Raw genomic sequence first — 20,640 nt, 5'->3', positions numbered from 1 at the left:
GGCTTCACAAGAATAGCGCTTGAATTTCATCAAAAAGTAACTTGGCGCCTGTCGTCTTGAAAATTTTTCACATTGCAATTTCTATTATATGCGAAAACGAGGATATAGTGTCAATTGAAATCAAATTATGAGGGATTCACGGTAGAAAAAAGACAGTGATCTGTAAGTAATGCCCTAGGCATCAGTTGGATCGTATATTTCATGAAAAAGCTCATATGGATGGCTATGGCTCTGACCGCCAAACTTTGAAATATCAGCCGTGACGGTGATGACCATGTTGATCAAGTCAACTGGGAGCATTGAGGATTTTTCCTATACTGTATTTTCAAATAGGTACGATATCTACAATGCCTGTACGAATGATTGGAGCAGGTGAAACATACTAAGATGTTTAAATGCGCTGCCTCTCAAAACAGTGACTCAGAATTGCAGCAACGGACCTGGAAATAGATACAGGCAGCGATGTCTTGGAGAACAGATGATAGACTATGAACAGATGAAACTAGCGCAACTACTATTCAAAGATCTGGGGAGTGCCTGGTTGATATGGGCTATACTGTGTGGTCTTTCATAACGAAGCAAGTGGTTCTGCTGGAGGTCTCTCTCAGGACACGGAATTAACGTGACTTGGATCAGCAGTCACAGATACGACTGAATATCTCAACATTTTTTTTGTTTCCCCAGTTTGAATAGGCTGTCAACGAACTTACCTCCAAAAACTCTCACATCATGCTGGTGTTGCATGGAACAGCAGCACTTTCTGACTTCAAGGCTAATGCTCTTTTAAAGTCCATTCAGCCCAAGGTCCCTTCTGTTTCCGGGATTTCGGCGTCTTTTGTTCATTTCGTAGAACTCAAGGACGAATCTCTGCCTTCTGAACTCAGACAGGTTTTGGATAACTTGCTTAGCTATGGAACCAACCTGAGCTCCAAGGAATCAGCCAACAGCGCTGCTGCCATTGAAAATTTCTTGATAGGAGGCCCTAGCCTGACTGAAGCCGGATCCATCGTCTTGGTCACTCCCCGTCAAGGCACCATTTCACCTTGGTCGTCCAAGGCCACCAACATCGCCCACCTTTGCAGCCTTCAAAACCATGTCAAGCGCATCGAACGTGGTGTGGCTTATTTGATCTCCAAGAACGACGGTACCCCTTTGACTAAGGAAGAATTGACTCTGTTCGCCGATTCTATTCATGATCGTATGACCCAAGTCCTCATGGACACCGTTCCCCCTTCGGAAGCTATTTTCAAGCACGGATCGCCTGCTCCTTTGACTGTGGTGGATTTGCTCGGTCAATCCTCTGGTACCGCTGAGGCTCGTGAAAAGCTGGTCAAGGCTAATGCTGAGCTCGGCCTTGCTCTTGCCGGGGACGAAATCGATTACCTGATCAATGCTTTTGTTGGACAACAAGATGCTTTGCGTCGTAACCCTACCGACGTTGAATTGTTCATGTTTGCTCAAGTCAACTCTGAGCATTGTCGTCACAAGATCTTTGGTGCAGATTGGACCATTGACGGTGAACTCAAACCCCACTCTCTTTTCGGCATGATCAAGAATACCCACAAGTTGCATCCTCAGTACACTCTTTCAGCTTATTCTGACAATGCTGCTGTCATTGAGGGTTCCAAGGGAACTCGTTTTGCACCGGATAGCAGCAAGAACTTTGCTTATGATCTTTATGAAGAAGATGTCCACATGATTTGCAAGGTATATTTCCTGCCACTGAGTCCTTTTTCGCCTCAATTATTTCAATTTCATTAACATCTTCCATGTGCAGGTCGAAACCCATAATCACCCAACCGCTGTGTCTCCTTTCCCTGGTGCCGCTACGGGATCTGGTGGTGAGATCCGTGATGAAGGTGCTGTCGGCCAAGGCTCAAAGCCAAAGGCTGGTCTCGTTGGTTTCACGGTCAGCAACTTGCTCATTCCTGGCCATCAGCAGCCTTGGGAAACCGACTTTGGCAAGCCTAGCCATGTTGCCTCCTCGTTTGATATTATGATCGAAGGTCCTCTTGGCGGTGCTGCTTTCAACAACGAATTCGGTCGTCCTGCTTTGACTGGTTACTTCCGTACATTCGCGGAAGAGGTGCCTGGAAAGAATGGCCCAGAAGTTCGCGGTTACCATAAGCCTATCATGATTGCTGGTGGTCTCGGCACTGTCCGACCTGCTCATGTTCTCAAGAAGCCTATCTCACCTGGTGCACTGTTGGTTGTTCTCGGTGGTCCTTCCATGTTGATTGGTTTGGGAGGTGGTGCTGCCTCCTCCATGGCTTCCGGTCAGAGCAGTGCTGATTTGGACTTTGCTTCGGTGCAAAGAGATAACCCGGAAATGGAACGTCGTGCTCAACAGGTGATTGATTTCTGCGTTGCCCTTGGTGACAACACCCCTGTTCAATCCATTCACGATGTTGGCGCTGGTGGTCTTTCCAACGCTTTACCCGAAATTGTTCATGACTCTGGTCTCGGTGCTGATATTCAATTGAGAGATGTTCACAAGGATGATCCCAGCATGTCACCTATGGAAATTTGGTGTAACGAATCTCAAGAACGTTATGTGTTGGCCATTAGCCCTGATCGTGCTGACACGTTTATCGACATTTGCAAGAGAGAACGTTGTCCTTTTGCCATTGTTGGTAAGGCTACCAAGGAAGAGAAGTTGATTGTCAGAGATAGCTTGCTTGGCAACACTCCCATTGATCTTCCCATGTCGGTGTTGTTCGGCAAACCTCCCAAGATGTCTCGCAAGACGGAGTCCGTCAAATCCAACCATATTCCCTTCGACTCTTCGCTCAAGTCATATGTTCAGAGTGGTGATGTTATCCGTGAATCTGTCAAGCGTGTCCTCTCCCTTCCTGCCGTTGCCTCCAAGTCTTTCTTGGTCACTATTGGTGATCGTTCCATCACGGCTATGGTCGCTCGTGATCAGTTTGTTGGCCCTTGGCAAGTTCCCGTCGCCGATGTCGCGGTCACTACCACTTCCCTCGGTGAAGACATCATCACCGGTGAGGCTATGGCCATGGGAGAACGTACACCTTTGGCTTTGATCTCCCACGCTGCCTCTGCCCGTATGGCCGTTGCTGAATGCTTGACTAACCTTGTTGCTGCTAACATCAAGGACATTGGGTATGTTCGTATGTCCGCTAACTGGATGAGCGCTGCTGATCATGCTGGTGAAGGAGCTGGTTTGTATGAAGCTGTCCAAGCCATTGGTATGGAACTTTGCCCCGCTCTTGGCATTGCTATTCCAGTAGGCAAGGATTCTATGTCCATGAAGATGAAGTGGAACGACCAAGACAACAAGCAGAATGAAGTCACTGCCCCTATGTCTTTGATCATCACTGGCTTCGCTACCGTTGTCAATACTCACAAGACTTTGACGCCTCAACTCCAAAACGTAGACGACAGTGTTCTGGTATTCATTGATCTTGCTCAAGGCAAACAACGTTTGGGTGGCTCTGCTTTGGCTCAAGTTTACAAGCAAATCGGTCACGAAGTTCCCGATGTGGAAGACGCTACACTTCTCAAGAATTTCTTCAATGTCATGCAACAAATTAGACACGACAGCACGGAAAAGAACTGCCCCATTCTCGCCTACCACGATCGTTCTGACGGTGGTTTATTCACTACCCTGACTGAGATGGCGTTTACGGGTCACGTCGGTGTCGATGTTGAGCTCGATCACTTGGTGCACAACGATGATGTTGTGGCTGCTTTGTTCAACGAAGAATTGGGTGCTGTTATTCAAGTTGAACAGGCTCAATTGAACACCTTGATTCAAGCCTTCGAGGCCGGTGGTGTTCCTACCTCTGCCATTCATGCTATTGGCAAGGTCAAGCAACACAATGCTCAAGATGCTGTCCAATTCTCTCTTCGTGGCCAATCGGTGTTTGCTGACAGCCGTATCCAACTCCAGCGTATTTGGTCCGAGACATCCTATTTGATGCAATCTCACCGAGATAACTCCAAGTGTGCTCAACAAGAATACGACAGTATTTTGGATGCGAAGGATCCTGGTCTTCACTACAACCTGACTTTCAACCCTACTGATAACATTGTAGCCACTTACACTAGCCGACCTCGCGTTGCTATCCTTCGTGACCAGGGTGTCAACGGACAAATTGAAATGGCCTTTGCGTTCCATTTGGCAGGGTTTGAGGCGGTGGATGTGCATATGTCGGATCTTATCAGTGGCCAAGTCACTCTCAAGGACTTTGTCGGTATTGCTGCTTGTGGTGGTTTCTCATACGGTGACGTTTTCGGAGCTGGCTCTGGATGGGCCAAGTCAGCGTTGCTCGATGAACGAACTCGCAACGAGTTTTATGACTTCTTCAACCACCGCAATGATACCTTCGCTCTGGGTGTATGCAACGGTTGTCAGTTCCTTTCTCAGTTCCATGAAATCATTCCTGGTGCTGAATGCTGGCCCAACTTCAAGCGAAATGAAAGTGAACAATTCGAAGGCCGTACCACCATGGTTCGCATCAGCCAAGAAACAAACTCCATCTTCTTCCAAGGCATGCAAGGCTCCGCCCTTCCTATTCCCGTTGCCCATGGTGAAGGACGAGCTGAGTTCCGCTCCAGCCAAGACTATGAGCAGTTCAAGGCCAGTCAATTAACCGCTCTCCAGTATGTTGATAACTATGGTCAGCCTACTCAACAGTATCCATTCAACCCTAACGGTGCTCCTGATGCCATTGCTGCTGTATGCACGCCTAATGGCCGTGTGCTTGCTCTTATGCCTCATCCTGAGCGTGCCATTCTTAAGGAAAGCAACTCTTGGTACCCTGCTGAAGAACAATGGGGACAAGTTGGACCATGGCTCCGTATGTTCCGCAACGCTCGCCATTGGGTTGAGCGGGCTAACTAAACTCTACGGCTAGGGTAATGGTTTTCCCTGCCTGCCCGATGTTGTATTTCTTTTCCATGGAATCAATCAATGAATGAAATGAAAATAAAAAAATATACTATAGATTTGTTTTTTAAAAAATCATCCCAGTGTCTTTCGGTTTATGGTATGAAAGAGGTTTTTCATTGGTTCCGTCCGTCAGCGTCAACGCGAATTCACCAGCCACCTCTTTGGGTTTTCTATAACCACCCAAATAAAATAAAAATAAAACCTGGCATTCTCTTTCTGCCTTACTTGAATCATGTCTGCTGATGAGTCTCGGCCATTGCTAAGACCTGCTGCTGTTGCACGCACGGATTCCGGTATGGTATCCCCCCGTTTTTGCCTACTCCGTGAATGGAATCTAACCTTTCGCACAGACAAGAGCAGAGGCTCATCGTCCATTTTGCCGGCGCCAAGTATCACTCGTGGCCGTCGAATAGGTTTCCGTAAACACACCGTGTGGTTACTTCCATTGGGCATTGCCACCATCATTCTTTTCATTGCCTTCATTTCTGTCATTACTTTGTACTTTGAACGAGAGTGGGGTAAAAGTCTAAATATTTTTTTTGGGTTTGGTATCATCCAGGCACCGTTTACTTACCCATTATTTTCATGACAGCTCACAAGGACCCATTGCCGCTCGATAATGATCCTATCCTTGCTCGCTTACATACCTCCAACATCCATCGCCACCTGCAGGCTCTGTACGACATTGCTCGCCACCATGATAATTCGCGGAGTGTTAAGCATGGGTATAATGCCTCGGCAGCCTATGTGATGCAGGAACTGCGAGATAGGGCTCGCTGCGATTTGCAAGTGCATCACTTCCAAGTGCCAGTATGGGATCAATTGGGAAAACCTACCTTGACCGCTCATTTTGCTGATAATGTCACCGTTGACTATCAAGACTCCGTTGACTTTTGGAGTAAGTAGTGTAACTAGGATAAGGGCTAGAGTCCATTCCTGCCATTAATAGCCTTTTTTTCTATTAGGTATGCGATACGGTGGCCAATCAGCGTCTCTTCCCAATCATCCCATCGTCCACATAGCAGACCATGGCTGTAACGCTGAGGCTTTCGAAGGCGTGGCCGGTCATATTGCTTTGATGGAAGAACCTGTCTCCTCCAAGGCATGTGACATTTGGGACGCTGCTTGGAATGCAGAGAAAGCCGGGGCTAGTGCTATCATTTTTTACAACTCCATCCATCGGACCTCCCTTTTGTTCAGTCGAGTGCGTATTACCGATTGGAAGCAAGGTGACCCTCTCATGACCATTCCAGTGATAGCCGCTTCTCATTCAGTGGGTCAAACTCTGAAAGGGTCTATCTCACACGTGCGTTTATCGCTTACCACCAAGACACAAATCACCTTGGAAAATACCCACAACACTATCTGCGTCGGTCGACTCGGTAATGACAGCCAACGCATTGTCGTCGGAGCTCACTTGGATTCTGTCCCTGCTGGTCCAGGGATGGTGGACAATGCCTCTGGATCAAGTAGTTTGTTGGAAATGGCCATTGTCTTATCGGAAGCCCATCAACAATTTTTACCCCATAGCAAACTTGTCTTTGCTTTCTGGGGAGCTGAAGAAATCGGCCTGCTTGGATCTCGAGAGTGGGTTCGTTCCATGCGCCGTGACCACCCTGACGAGTGGCAAAAGATCGTAGCCAACATTAATTTAGATATGCTGGGCAGTCCTAATTATATTAGTCTGGTGAGTACTAACCGGCCGCGCCAGAGAGATAGCCAATATTTACCTATTGTTTAGGTCCATGATGGAGAGGATGCGCCCTTATCTGTCCGCACAGCGTCGATCCAAATTCAAAAAGCTTTTGAGACGTTTTTCAAATTGGAACGTCTTCCATATAAGCTGGAATCTATGACGGCAGGCAGTGATTTCCTTCCATTTCTTCTCAACGACGTCCCCAGTGGTGAGTCAAGCTTTTTTTTTTTCCCATTTTAAAAGGTCCGTCCATGATAAGATCACTAAACCTCTTTTGCTGTAGGCGGTGTTTTAACGGGAGCGGGAGAGCGCAAGACCGACCAGGAACGTCATGAACATGGAGGATTAGCCAACGCTCCTTTGGATCCATGCTATCATCAAGCCTGCGATACGTTGGAAAATGTATCCAGTGAAGCTATTACCATTGTACGTTGAAATGAAAAGGGTTGTAGTGCTATCTAGTTGGCTAATCTTAACGTTTTGTTTCAGACATCACGGGCTGCGTTGTTTGTTATCTCTCGACTGGCTCATCACTCGGATCTAATATCTTACTTGGCTGGACAGGCCGCTCTATTATGAAGGTTATAATTGATAGAATGTGGTCATATTTTTTTTTTTTCCCTTTTGGTTTCCGGGCATCGTCTTTAATCGAACATAATATAATCTATTATTTTTTTTCCTTCTTCTTTTTTTCTCATCCTCTTTCTTTCTCCCTCCCAACCAACCATGACTGAGGCTTATGTCACTTTGCTAGTGACTGACTCGTATGCTCCTGGCGCACTTGTGCTTGCCCAGCGTTTACGAGAACTAGGTACCACTCGCGACATTGCTGTCATGGTGACAGCCAATGTGTCGGAGACCATTCGAAAGGATCTCAGGTTGGTGTTTGATCGCATCATTGACATTGACAAGCTGGACTCGGGACAAGCGGATAACTTGGCTTTGCTGGGAAGACCCGAGCTGGGTGTGACGTTCAGTAAGCTGCAACTTTGGCAGCTCGACTATGACAAGGTGGTGTTTTTGGATGCGGATGTGTTGCCTATGCGATTGGTGGATGAACTATTTGATCGACCTGAGTTCAGTGCGGCACCCGACGCTGGATGGCCAGATTGCTTTAATTCTGGGGTATTTGTCGCTGTCCCAAACAAAGATACCTACCGGCAATTGTGTGATCTAGCGGCGTCCAAGGGTTCCTTTGACGGAGGCGATCAAGGTTTACTCAACACTTATTTTTCATCATGGTCAACCAATTCGTCTGACCACAGACTACCCTTCATCTACAATACCACGCCTACCGCAGTTTACAGGTACGCATTGATTTTTTATAGTCGCACTGTGGGTTTCGGGATAGGAAATTGATAATAATTTTTTTCCTTTGGGTAGTTACGTGCCAGCTTACCATGTCAATCGCGATAACATCGCCATTGCTCACTTTATTGGCACCACTAAACCATGGCATAGTCCTCCTCCACCGTCCAATGCATCGCAAGATAAATATGATCTTGTTCAGCAGTGGTGGAATGTTTATAATCGCTATTACGGAGAATCCACTACTCCAAGCACTCCATCCGTGGCTGCTCCACCTCCTGTTGCTCCTCCAACCGAGTCCCTTCCTATCTCCTCCTCCATCGCACCACCCACTTATGACCCTGCTGTCCCTCCTCCGTCTCAGGTTCAACCCGTCTTCCCGTGGGAGCAGACCCGTGCCTCTCATTGTACGCGAGTATGGTATGATTAAACGCCATTGTATTATGTAACAGTAAAGACCCTTTTTTTTTTTTCTATTTTAATGTATCATTCGCAATCTCGTTCACCGTATTATTTTTATTGGAAGGAACTATATTACAATAAATGTTTTGTTTGTTTAGATGTGTTGAAAAGCAATACATACAAACAGATCCCATGCTGGCTGTACTTCTATTTTCAATGCGTGGGGAGGGGGGTTTTAAAAATCAAGAGCCTCTGGTGAATGCAGAACCAGAACACCAGGAAGTCCATACACGCCATATCCCGACGCCTTGGCCATTTGTGCGAATCCTTCGGTATCGATTTGATGAAGATAGGGGAAGGGTGGGTATATAACGCCGGTACGATGAATACTCGCTTTACTCAGTGAGAAACAAGATCCAATACCGTCCAGCGGAATCTTGGCATGTCGATCTGCATCGGTTGGCATATCGACCAAGAGCCTTCGATGGGTTTGCATTTCCCAATACCCTAGGTGACGAAGGTTCAGTCCATCAGTTTCTGCACACCACACATGCCATGCCACTGAACCTACCTTCCATGAAAATATAATCCTCTTGCGGATTGTCGGTAATGGTGAGGGAAAGCTCGGTGTCCTGCCAATTGGATTTCTCGAACCCCCATATCTTGCCATCGTCTCGCTTCACCATGCAATTGGGGACCACAACATCCACATCCACGGACATGAGTTGCTGGATAATGTCGTGCGGTATGTGGTCCAGGCTAACGTCCATGGCCAAAATCCACTGGTGTTCGTCTTTTAGAGCAGATCGAGTCAAGTAGTTGCGTGCCCGAGCTAACTGAGCTCTCATCAGCGGCTGCAAGTCAAATGCATGAGCCTTATCCTTTGGCAAATCCGTCACCATGTTCTTTCCATACGCTACAATGCTATTAAATGAATGTTGGTTGTGTGACAGCATGTGTTCGAACACAGGGTGTGAGCCGCTGGTGGCATCGGTCAACAAGAACGCTATGTCAAGCCTGTGTAACGGATAGCTCAAGGATCCCAACAACGAAAGTAGATCCGGCACCTCGTTGATCTGGCTAGTACGAACCAACACTGTAATGAGAATCAGATCATTGAATTCGTCTGCATGGGTGATGGATAGCTCATTCAAGTTTTTGAAAATGTGAGTAGTAGGCGGCTCACTTGGGCTGGTGGTGTCGGGTGGGCAATCCTTCAGTAATGATGGCGAAGGGGTGTAGGATGAAAGCAGCGAGCTGAGGAACAGCAGAAAAACCAGAGCTATGCACAGCCAGTGTTTCCTCTGCAGATCTATCATGTTGGAAATAGATGCAGAAAATGAGCGACGGGGGATAATTTTTATTATATCATTTTAATGAATTGTGTGTGACCTATAATTCCATCTTCAGCGTCAGAAAGTGAAGATCGCTCACTAAAAGCTTTTCAGGCCATACAAAAGCAACTCTTTCACCCGTCTCTTTAAAGCCGAGTTTGCGGTACCAGGCGAGAATGTCGGTTCGGTTCTCAAGAACATGAACGCAGGCGTGCTTGTAGTGAAGGTCCTCTTTGATCATTCGGAGGGCCTCTCTAATCAGTTTACCACCGATTCCTCCAGATTGACGCTTGGGACTAACGCTGAACAACCCAATTTCAGCTTCGTCATCACCTTCATTGTGCTGTACTTGTACTGTACCAACTACCTCATCGGACATGAAGGCAAGTAGTAAGATATTGGGTGCACGGTTGCATTGGATAGCCTTCTCTATTTCTTCCATGGTGGCTCGTTCGCCTGCAACAATTTTTGACTCGGTGGTCCAGCCACCCTCTATCAGCAAGATTAGAAGAGTGCTCTTGAGTATCGGTAGACTGCGGTCATCACTTACCAGAGCGGTACGCAGCATTGACGACTTGCTTAATTTCGTCCTTGAGCTGCATATCTTGAGGTGTCACTTCTCTAATGTACACTGCAGGCATGTTAGTTGTGGCCACCATGACAGATAGAAATTTCGGAAGCAGAGAGGAAAGAAAGTGAAAAAGACAAGTTGTGAAAAAAAGCAAATTTCTTTGGTCCGCTGCGGTTCATCGGGGATCATTGGTTCATCGGAGTATGGGATAAAGAAGTTACGGATAAAAGACCCAAAAATTCTTTCGACGGTGTATATATCGTGCATTTATACTGCTTGTAGGGAGCAACGAGATGCCTTGAACCACTTTTGAGAAAGTGGAAATAAGAAGAATCAAGAGCGTTCGTCCACTGTTATCCAATATGCCACCTGAATAATTCAATGCACATAAATTATAAAATTTTCACTGGTTCATCCTCTGAGATTTTTGGTATTCATTGCACGTTTGCAGCATTTTTAAATAAACTCTTGATGTTGTAGCTATCAGGAAAAAACCTTTTGAACTGGTGAAAATTCAGTTGTAAGGCTCAAACAATTGAACGCTAAGTTAAACACCTCATTTTGATGACAAAGTCTTTTTATATCATTGCATGCAATGAATTATTGTCCTTGTGCCATTATAAGAAAGCAGTAAAGCTGCGCCTATCGTTGAAATCACCGTATCGTCATCCTTATAGTATAGAAAGGCGATAAAAATAAATGCCACGATACCCAATGGTTTAACGAGGGTATCAGTTGCATCCTACTTCCATTTTTTATTGCATGCCTTGCAATAATATCATCAAGTGTTAGCAAGCAGCTGGTGCCATCGGACTAATAGCTATCTAGTGCCTGTACCAACATTGACACGGCATCACGAGCTTTGTCAACCATGACGGAGGGCACAAAAATCATTCGTCCATCGATGGGTTTCAAACATCATTTTAATGTCCAAAGTATAGTATATAACATGATAAGCCTTGAAGAAACTTATTGGTAACTATGTATATGAATGGTAACGTATGTTAACGAACGACCGGGTATATGGGTAATGGATAATGGGGGTTTGCGGCTGTTAACTAAGGGATAAACATAGATCGATTCACAGAAGGATGTTAGCTTATTCAACGTCATAAGGAGCATGGCTAAGCAGGCTGAATTCATCAATGTCACGAGTATCAAGGGCGCTTTGGATTTGGCGTAAAAATGTACCACGAGATGTTGCTCGGGGTGGCACTATGAAGAATGAATTGAACACACAAGTTGTCAACAGGATGTTACACTAAGAATGGGAGCAGACTTACCATTGGTAACATGCTTGTCAATGCTCATGATGATCTAAATGGATGGTATGAGTAAACCAGCGCTTACACCGACCATGATGGACTGTCTGCTTACATCAGAGTAAATGGCTTTAGATACCACAATGTTCAATTTGAGGTCGCGCGAAGACTTGATCCTAAATTTTTCTAGTTCAGCTCCTAAATCGACCGGCCATTTAGCGTTTTTCAAATGAGCTTCTATCAGAAAGTGCCATAGATGGCTGGTTCATCACTTACCAGATGATGTGATTGTTTTCGGTGATGTCAATAGGTCCTTCCACTCGGGGTCACTGCCAAACTTTGTATGTTCTGCCAAAACGTCGAGCATCGCTTGTCGAGAAGGTAGACAGGTGGCTTGATTATTGTGATTGGAAACTAAGTCTTCCAGGTTCGCAGGTATTCTTTTGAACGACATTCCAGAATCATATCCAAACTTGTCTACCCATTGATGCTGTTCCTTTGCCTTCGTCTCCGCTTGGATCATCAAGTCGCCAAATGAAGCGCATTCAGCAACGACAGCCAATTGCTGTAAGCTTTGTATGAGAATCGTTTGTTGCAGTATGCCTCGAGCCCCTTCTGGGCAACTGTCCCGCAGCTGTAAGAGAAGCCCGACCGTGAAGCTAATTGCATTGCGTAGCTTGAGTAAAGTGAGCAGTAAGCCATGAAGTGCGATCATATCTGTTGGCAACGTATGTTCAAGTCGACCATATTCCTCAATCGTCCTCATCAGAGCATGGATAAATTGCATTTTGTCACTGTGAGTAGTGTTGTTCTGTTAGCGTCGCATAGTTCCAGCCATTCTGTTAACCGCGTTTACTAAACTTGCCTCAAGTTGGTATCCGAAATTTGTTCCATATAATTAATCAACAACAAAGCAAAATCAGCTCGGATCACTATATGCAAGAATGGTGATTTAATGTGGGGTAACAATAACAAAATAAAAAGACTCGATTCTACCACAAATTGGCTTACCAGGGTCAGAGTCCAGAAGCAGAGATAGACTGGGTTGGATGTAGCCGACAGGAATGGCCCGTACCTGGGTATTCTTACCATCGCAACTGTTCAGCAACGCATCTTTGTTCTTCTTCATAATCAGCTTGAGAGCAGCTACTAGGCATTGTCGAAGTTCCAGGGAAGCTCGATTGGATGTCATTGAAAATAGTAAACAAACCACATCGGGTATCTGCTGGTCGTAGTAAATGACAAGAGCCATTGAACCTAGGTAGAGTAGACATACCATTACTGGACTGTGCACTACAAAGTCTGCACTCCCGGTTAAACCAAGGACTTACTAATACAAGCAGTAAGGCGTAGTTTTATCATATGCTTTGCCACCGCTTTGTGATGATTGACGTCTTCAGTTGCCTGAAATGATAGCCATATTTCAAGTACATGGATAATCAAGGTCATAACGTCAACCACGTTGAGTCCAGGGATAAGTATGTTTTCGTCCAACAGGATGCTACTCAAAACAGACGAGCATGTAGCACTGCTACTGAACACGGATTCAGGTGAACTCCAGTTGGGCTGTGTTGCTTCCATATAGGCTAGCATTTCGCTGATAAAAACCTTTCTGTGCTCTGGCTTAATGGCTCGAACAAGTGCTTTGTACATTTCAACGCCATACAGAGGAGGCCACCACTTGTCGTTTGTATCCATAAACCTTTAAAAATGCCATCAGTATCAATCCCTTGAATGGTCGAGGCGAATGCTATCAATTTGAAACTCACTGAAAGGTAGAGTGGATCAAATGCCGTACTCTTTGGCTATGGTAAATCTTGCCGCATTCATCCAAGATCGTCAGTGCGAGCATGCGTGTTTCGTTTGGAACTGACACTGGGGTACATGTGGACGCCCAAAGCGATCCACTTGAACCAGTTGAAAAACTGGCCGTATCCCTGATGGTGATGGATAGATGAGGAAGGACTGGACGACGGTGGTATACTAAACAGATACATTGGCTTACATGATACTATCCTTCCTTGACGCATTATCTTTAAACTGGCCAAAATGCTTGGATTGGGTTGGTATCTTTGATGTCATAGTAATGCGAAAAAGCAACATTTAACAACCACATATTGACTTTGGCCAATATTTTTACATCACGTCCATCCTTCATCGATTAAACTACTTACCTCCAGATTCCATAGCGCAGCCGGAAGAATAAGAGTTTCGAGTTTGTTGGCAATGCTGCGAGGATACCCTGTACCGGCAAATGTTTGAAAAATACGGGACGAAGCAACTGTACGGATACCACGTAAGCCGACTAGTCGGGTATATAGGGTGCCATCGCCTTCAGCACCACCTCCTTGACTCATTTCAGCGTACAGTATGACGAGCTGCTCGTACAAGTCGGTTATAGTTCGGTCAATGCTCAGCAAGTCCCCATCGAAATAAGCTGAAAAGTGATCAAACTAGAATGGTGCCATTAAATTGTCGTTATTTAAGTAAAATTAAACCTCCTCTGAGCATCGATCGACAATATCTGGTTCAGGGCAAACTTACTGTTTCTGCTGCAGCCGCGGCAACATCTGGTTCACTTGATGTAGCCAGCAAGGTTAACATGCGGATAACGTTTTCGGCAAAGAGGTTAAGATTGGTATGACATTTTACAATGAGTTCATTTACCAAGTGTTGCATGAGGACGATATTACTGCAGTGTTTGTATGATGTTTGTGTGTTGTATTGCATATGTGTGTATGTCCGATGTTTATAATGTTTGTTGCAAATGTTGATCGAAATGGTGTATATACAGTTTAATTTTTTTTTTTTCGTAAAATGGCCAGGCGAAGAGATGGAAGTTAGTATATCTGGTAGATGACTCAACTTTGTTACTGAACGACATTGTCTTTACCGGGAGCGCCTGTTCTTTACATCTTCCATCAATTTGTGTTCCATGTACGAAGCAACTTTGGGTAACTTGTGAGGGCGGGATGTGACATAAAATATCAAGTACGACACGTCGGCTGTATTTAATCCACTGTCCTTGACTGGGAAGCAATTAATTACCAGCAGAGCATGATGAGCTTGCAACCTATGCCGGCCAATCAGTTAATTTTAGGGTCATATGCGGGTGTTTAGGAGTGTCCGCCGTCCTCACCTGCGATGTAGTCTGAACCCGGCATTCATGACAACCAAAAAGTTAATGTCGAACCAAGTGTGCACATGAAGTACGTAGCACAAAACATCTTTTTGACTTACGGATAGCGCAAGTTGGCCGAGGTCAGCATTTGGGCGAAATGTCCAAAACGAAAAGAAAAAAAAAAAAATACAAGCTATGGAGCAAACCGCGGCAAGTACAAAGCAGCCAAAGCATGATTTTATTTTAACAAGCAAGTGTTTATTGTTTGTCACCAGATGATGTTTGTCAGCTCAAGTCGGCAACCGAGTCGGTGTCAGCAGCCGAAGAATTAAAAAATGACTTTTTCATGGTTGGCCCCACCGTAAAAATAGAGACAGACATCAGTAACCATGGTGTATTTAAAAATAACATGTTAAATAAAAAATATTGGCTCATGGCCACTCCTACACCTTCATCTAAAATGACTGCCTGCCTCCCATCTCCTATTTTCGTATACAGGTCCGTTCTTACTGACCCGCGCAACCACCTCAGTAACAAGTAGGCAACACGAAAGGGGGTTTAGAGGCCAATGGTATTAATGCTGTGATCTAAATGCTCCTTGTTGGGACGCGCCCCTATTTTGCTATTCCCTTGTCTCCTACCATGGTACTCCTTGTAGCGTAGGATCCATGGCCTGGCCTAACCTGAACATGAGCCAATTTACCTCTTCTTTCCATCTCTTCTTTTACTTCATAATACTTTTTTTTTTTTTGGCTCCAACTCTTGGTATCTACACCTTGGCATTTTGGAGACGGTTACGACTTTTTCAATTGCATCAGTACTGTGACATCGGCGACGGCAGCAGTATACATTTCTTGCTCAACAGTATTCATCAAGATCCCCAGCCAGCTTAACAGCAACGTGTACGCTCAATTTACAACACCTAGCTTGACATGATCGCCACCTGCTCACAATAATTCAACCACATTTGCATAGTTTCCTTTAACCACCTCACCCATCTATAAACTCTATTTATCCATCATGGATATCGATGCCGACATATATCAGTTGTATCGAGCGCATACTGCCATTGTCGAACCTGAGTCTGAAACAAATAATGTCCAGCATGATCCTTCACCAGAGGTCATCATCACCCCTGTAGAAGAAGAGTTACCCGTTCAGCCATGTCAGATCAAACGGCAACGAACTCTGGTTAAACCAGAAAGAGAGCGCATTAACGTCAACCATCCACAATACCATTACCGAAAACGTGCCCAAATGCATGCACAAATTGCTCCAAGCAACACTGGAAACCGCCCTACCATCTCTGCCAAACTTACAAAGCTTGGTAGAGGAGCCAGTATCCTCGGACGAGATGAAAAAGCGTCACCGTATGAAAAGCTTGACGGAGAAGTCATTTCAATTATACCACAGGCAACTGAATTGCCGCCTTCCGCCAAACGTTTGGATGCATGGCAACTCTATTGTAAACTTGTGACATGCTGTTTTCCTACTCCTTTTCTTCGCGCCATAGGTAAGTAAAACTAAGCTGACTTGTTCCATTAACATATGGCCAAAGCGCTAGATTCATAAGCGTCCTCATCGCTAACCGCCATCCCATCCCCCCTGCAGGTAAAAAGGATGCAGCATCCCAATCTGCCTGGAGAGAAAAAATTGGCTTCATCACATGCATCTTGGCTATTATGGGTGCCGTTGGATTTTTGACGTTTGGCTTCACCGAAGCAGTGTGTCCTACCCCTCCATTGTCCTTTCACGTCGCCGATATAAACAAAGGTTACATTTCCATCGACGGCTGGGCTTATATGCTTGCCTCGTGGTCAGATCATCCTCCTATTCCAGGAGTCACCGACACCAGTTCCAATATCATGTATGAGCCCGTTTCCGCGGGTGGCATGGATGCTACCTTTTTGTTTCAAAAGGTGAACGAAGCCTGCATGGATATCATCGTTCCAAAAGCTGGTGTCAATGTTGGCCAACAGGGCCATCGTCTTCCTACATATTTTCCATGCCGCATGTTTGATCCGCATTCCGGTATCGTGCCAGACCCAGCTACCTATGCCAACTATTCTGGATGCCATCTTTCCCCTACGGCACGGAGCATGTTCTTCTCCTTTCAAAATAGCGGTGTACCTAAGCCCCAAGGTGGCTTTGATAAGGCTGGTCGAATCTATTATACATGGCATGAAGTGAAAGCTAGTGATCACCTCGTTATTTACAATGGGTACGTTTGAAATTTATTTTTCAAAGAATATTGTATGTCAATCTTATTGTCTTTTATTGATTCTTTAAATGAAATCCCTCGCATCCTTTTTTACAGAGAGGTCCTCAATCTGAACTTGCTCAAGTCACTTCCTCGTAACGTACTAGATGTTCCTCACGGAGGCTTGATCGATCAATTGATAACCAACGCTTCAGACTACGTTGGTACCGACATGTCATATGCAGTAACAAATTATCGATCCCAAAATGGCCTGTCCTGGAAAAAGGAGGCGGAATGTCTCTCTGATATCATTCGAGTAGGCATGGTGGATACTATGACATTTGGATGCATTGTATCCAACATTGTTCTCTACATCTCTTTAGCTGTCATTTTGGGAGTCATTGTTGTTAAATTCAGTCTAGCGGTCGCATTTGGATGGTTCCTGTCCTGGAAATTAGGTAACTTCAAGGATGGTCAGTCGTATGCTGATCGCATGAAGCGAGAACAGGAGATAGAAAACTGGACCGCCGACATCTATACCCCAGCCAACATCACACGCTCTCCGTACTTATATCCTCCTACCAATCCTCCACGCAAGAAGTCTCTTATCCCGCAGACGTCTCGGTTTACCAAACCTGAACCAGGCAAGCTCAAATACGGAGGATCGTTCGAACTCTCTAATCAAAACATGTGGCGCCGTCCATCTAGCGCTACGGTATCCACCATTTACGGATCCACCATCACTTCTCCATTCTCGTCCACGCTTGGCACCAACTCAACCAACCCATCGACTATATACAACCCCAAGGCTGATTTCAATCAATCTCGCCGACAAAGCGAATTGACGTTCCCAGTCAGTCGCCGGTCTTCCGTTTCGACAACCACTCCATACAATCCTTTCAGTGACATCAAGTGTCCGTTGCCCATGTCAAAGCATCTGGTTGCGCAACCAGATATAAATTACAAGCCCTTCAACTTTACCTTGGCTCACACTATTTGTCTCGTCACGGCATACTCTGAGGGCATCCAAGGTTTACGAACGACACTGGACTCCATTGCTACCACAGACTATCCCAATTCGCACAAATTGATTGTTGCTATTGCCGATGGTGTCATCACTGGATCAGGCAACGAGATGTCTACCCCGGATATCTGTCTATCCATGATGCGTGATCTCATTGTTCCCAAAGACGAAGTCCAGCCCTACTCATACATTGCCATCGCCGATGGCTCCAAGCGGCATAACATGGCCAAAGTCTACGCTGGTTTCTACCGTTACGACAGCACTACCGTCGGCCCTGCACAACAACAGCGTGTTCCTATGATTTTGATTGCCAAGTGCGGGTCCCCTGATGAAAAGCATGATAAGAAACCAGGTAATCGTGGCAAGCGCGATTCGCAGATCATCCTCATGTCGTTCTTACAAAAGGTCATGTTCGACGAGCGCATGACTCACCTGGACTACGAAATCTTCAATAGTATTTGGCGAGTTGCCGGTATTACGCCTGACAAGTATGAGTCGGTTCTCATGGTGGATGCCGATACAAAGATCTTCCCTGATTCGCTGTCAAGATTGATTTCATGCTTGGTCAAGGATCCAGAAATTGCAGGGCTTTGTGGCGAGACCAAGATTGGGAACAAGACGGATAGTTGGGTGTCGATGATGCAAGGTAAGGGGATGAAAAAAAAAGGGGGACGCGTCTTGGGACTTTATGGTTTCTGACGATTTATATCTACAGTTTTTGAATACTACATCTCTCACCACCAGTCCAAAGCTTTTGAATCCATCTTTGGCGGTGTCACTTGTCTGCCAGGATGCTTTTGCATGTATCGAATCAAGGCTCCCAAAGGTCCTAACGGTTACTGGGTGCCTATTTTGGCCAATCCAGATATCGTGGAGCATTATTCTGAAAATGTCGTCGATACTCTGCACAAGAAGAATCTGTTGCTGCTGGGAGAAGATCGATACTTGTCAACGCTTATGCTACGGACGTTCCCCAAACGCAAGATGATCTTTGTTCCTCAAGCCGTCTGTAAGACGGTGGTCCCTGATACCTTTTCGGTACTACTATCACAGCGTCGCCGCTGGATCAACTCTACTATTCATAATTTGATGGAACTTGTTTTGGTACAAGATTTGTGTGGAACTTTCTGCTTTTCTATGCAGTTTGTTGTGTTCATGGAATTGGTGGGTACGCTTGCCTTGCCGGCTGCTATCTCTTTCACCTTGTACCTGGTCATTTTGGCTTGCATTGGCCAACCTGCCGTGATTCCGTTGATTTTACTCGCTATCATTCTTGGACTTCCTGCCGTATTGATTGTTATGACCAGTCGCAAGCTGGTGTATGTCGGCTGGATGCTGGTAAGTTCAGCCACATGTGCATGTGTTTATCCTTGGAACATTCTCATTGATACCGATTTTCTTTACTTACCAGATCTATCTGCTCTCTCTACCAATTTGGAATTTTGTGCTACCGGTGTACGCATACTGGCATTTTGACGATTTCTCATGGGGAGAAACGAGAAAAGTCGAAGGTGAAGGAAAGGAAGTCCATGGTGACAAGGAAGGTGTATTTGATAGCTCACAAATCGAGATGCGAAAGTGGAGTGAATTTGAACGAGATCGTCAAGCTTTGGAAATTCAGCTATGTATGGAGTACCGCCGAGAGGAAGAAGAGCGAGCCCATCAAGAAGCCAAACAGCAGCATGAAGAACAAGAAGCAGCTTTGAAAGCTGAAATGGCCGCTCAAGCACAAGTTGCTGAGGCAGCCGTCGTCGTCATACCTGCCGTGAGTGAGGTCCAAGAGGTGCCTCTAACAAGTGAACCATCATCCACCAAGCCGATGCCTGAGCCGGAAGAAAATTGGGAGGCAATCGCCATGGCTGGTATGGTTTGGAGCGAGGCTATGTAAGCTGGAGCTTTTTCCCCTTCTCCTCAATTTTGTTTTTTGTATGTAATTTCGAGTGTTAATGTACGTAGTTCCAGCTATGGCGCTACAGAGTTCCGATACCCCTTCCTCTCTAAGGTCGGCCAACGTAAATAAAAAATCAAATACAATGCACCCACTTAAGAGTGAATGCTAGCCAATGCCTCTCTGTTATGAGCCAGTGTAAGATAGGCAAGGTACGGCTCCGATGAAAACATTTGCGTCCTGAATGCGATCGAACCAAAGCGGATTATGCAACATTTTAAACTGCTTCTCATTCTTCATCATAACAGCACCCACTATCTTGTGATAGTAGGCAATGATGCAATTGATTCGAAGACAGACAGACTTGCAATGACGGCAAGTTCGATTAAAAAGCTTTTCTAGAAGTAATACATGATCAGTGGCAGTATGCATGAGTTGGTCATAAACACTGCTGTTTAGAAATTTTGGAAAAAGGGCACTCTAGTCAGTATCAGCACGTGGACAAGCAGGCTCCTGTCAAGTAAAAAGCAACAAGAATATATCCTTCAATTTAGCGAAACGAGGTGGGGGACGATTGTCATATAGCTAAAAAATTTCAATCGCCACGGATTGTAATGTTAAAGGGCTCTTTAACATTGGGTCGAATCTAATTTGCGTTTAGTTTACAGCTAGCCTGCAGAAACGGGTTGGGAAGCATCTCATGTTTCTATGTACAGGGAGTTTAGTGTGTTCTGCGTAATCAAACATCTTTAGTTAACGCTTCCTTTGCCCTAGTCCCCTCAAATATGATGCTGATGTTATGTTTTTGGTTATTTTTACTATTTTATTCTTTGGGATGAGGTGGGCTCCTTTTGCATGATTCTTCCCAAAATTAGTACCTGACGACGCTTCCATTAGAAACAGGATACTCCAGGTCATG

General features: G+C 45.4%; 9 protein-coding genes across 9 annotated transcripts; 4 read left to right on the top strand and 5 right to left on the bottom strand.

The window, feature by feature from the left end:
- Positions 1–691: 691 nt before the first annotated feature.
- On the top strand, positions 692–4,990 carry K450DRAFT_256505 (uncharacterized protein). The gene is made up of 2 exons (XM_051591520.1): positions 692–1,707; positions 1,778–4,990. Exons 1-2 carry the CDS (start codon positions 730–732, stop codon positions 4,865–4,867), a joined length of 4,068 nt encoding a protein of 1,355 aa, XP_051441515.1. The 5' UTR covers positions 692–729; the 3' UTR covers positions 4,868–4,990.
- A 516-nt stretch (positions 4,991–5,506) lies between these two features.
- Positions 5,507–7,303, top strand: K450DRAFT_256500 (uncharacterized protein). The gene is made up of 4 exons (XM_051591519.1): positions 5,507–6,602; positions 6,657–6,819; positions 6,895–7,037; positions 7,101–7,303. The coding sequence occupies exons 1-4, from the start codon at positions 5,883–5,885 to the stop codon at positions 7,188–7,190; spliced, it is 1,116 nt and encodes a 371-aa protein (XP_051441514.1). The 5' UTR covers positions 5,507–5,882; the 3' UTR covers positions 7,191–7,303.
- On the top strand, positions 6,998–8,600 carry K450DRAFT_256499 (uncharacterized protein). Its single transcript, XM_051591518.1, has 2 exons — positions 6,998–7,918; positions 7,995–8,600. Exons 1-2 carry the CDS (start codon positions 7,338–7,340, stop codon positions 8,347–8,349), a joined length of 936 nt encoding a protein of 311 aa, XP_051441513.1. The 5' UTR covers positions 6,998–7,337; the 3' UTR covers positions 8,350–8,600.
- K450DRAFT_256496 (uncharacterized protein) lies at positions 8,463–9,799 on the bottom strand. The gene is made up of 2 exons (XM_051591517.1): positions 8,893–9,799; positions 8,463–8,828 (listed from the first exon to the last, which is right to left on the bottom strand). The coding sequence occupies exons 1-2, from the start codon at positions 9,638–9,640 to the stop codon at positions 8,557–8,559; spliced, it is 1,020 nt and encodes a 339-aa protein (XP_051441512.1). The 5' UTR covers positions 9,641–9,799; the 3' UTR covers positions 8,463–8,556.
- On the bottom strand, positions 9,714–10,296 carry K450DRAFT_291392 (uncharacterized protein; the record flags this gene model as incomplete). Its single annotated transcript, XM_051593579.1, has 2 exons — positions 9,714–10,147; positions 10,206–10,296. 2 exons carry the CDS (start codon positions 10,294–10,296, stop codon positions 9,714–9,716), a joined length of 525 nt encoding a protein of 174 aa, XP_051441511.1.
- A 969-nt stretch (positions 10,297–11,265) lies between these two features.
- Positions 11,266–13,658, bottom strand: K450DRAFT_256488 (uncharacterized protein). Its single transcript, XM_051591516.1, has 9 exons — positions 13,494–13,658; positions 13,258–13,425; positions 12,820–13,190; positions 12,500–12,745; positions 12,354–12,420; positions 11,765–12,282; positions 11,604–11,686; positions 11,510–11,543; positions 11,266–11,441 (listed from the first exon to the last, which is right to left on the bottom strand). The coding sequence occupies exons 1-9, from the start codon at positions 13,589–13,591 to the stop codon at positions 11,326–11,328; spliced, it is 1,701 nt and encodes a 566-aa protein (XP_051441510.1). The 5' UTR covers positions 13,592–13,658; the 3' UTR covers positions 11,266–11,325.
- A 332-nt stretch (positions 13,659–13,990) lies between these two features.
- Positions 13,991–14,564, bottom strand: K450DRAFT_256486 (uncharacterized protein). Its single transcript, XM_051591515.1, has one exon. It carries the CDS (start codon positions 14,216–14,218, stop codon positions 14,018–14,020), a length of 201 nt encoding a protein of 66 aa, XP_051441509.1. The 5' UTR covers positions 14,219–14,564; the 3' UTR covers positions 13,991–14,017.
- Positions 14,298–14,856, bottom strand: K450DRAFT_256480 (uncharacterized protein). The gene is made up of 3 exons (XM_051591514.1): positions 14,729–14,856; positions 14,628–14,639; positions 14,298–14,561 (listed from the first exon to the last, which is right to left on the bottom strand). The coding sequence occupies exons 1-3, from the start codon at positions 14,755–14,757 to the stop codon at positions 14,378–14,380; spliced, it is 225 nt and encodes a 74-aa protein (XP_051441508.1). The 5' UTR covers positions 14,758–14,856; the 3' UTR covers positions 14,298–14,377.
- A 534-nt stretch (positions 14,857–15,390) lies between these two features.
- Positions 15,391–19,865, top strand: K450DRAFT_256475 (uncharacterized protein). The gene is made up of 6 exons (XM_051591513.1): positions 15,391–16,122; positions 16,221–16,830; positions 16,927–18,479; positions 18,549–19,171; positions 19,245–19,717; positions 19,790–19,865. The coding sequence occupies exons 1-6, from the start codon at positions 15,630–15,632 to the stop codon at positions 19,851–19,853; spliced, it is 3,816 nt and encodes a 1,271-aa protein (XP_051441507.1). The 5' UTR covers positions 15,391–15,629; the 3' UTR covers positions 19,854–19,865.
- Positions 19,866–20,640: the final 775 nt, after the last annotated feature.

Source organism: Umbelopsis ramanniana, assembly GCF_025399195.1.
Source record: "Umbelopsis ramanniana AG unplaced genomic scaffold K450scaffold_63, whole genome shotgun sequence".
Classification (NCBI taxonomy): Eukaryota; Fungi; Mucoromycota; class Umbelopsidomycetes; order Umbelopsidales; family Umbelopsidaceae; genus Umbelopsis; species Umbelopsis ramanniana.
Note: the sequence above shows the minus strand (reverse complement) of the source record. Positions and strands in the feature narration are given on the sequence as shown.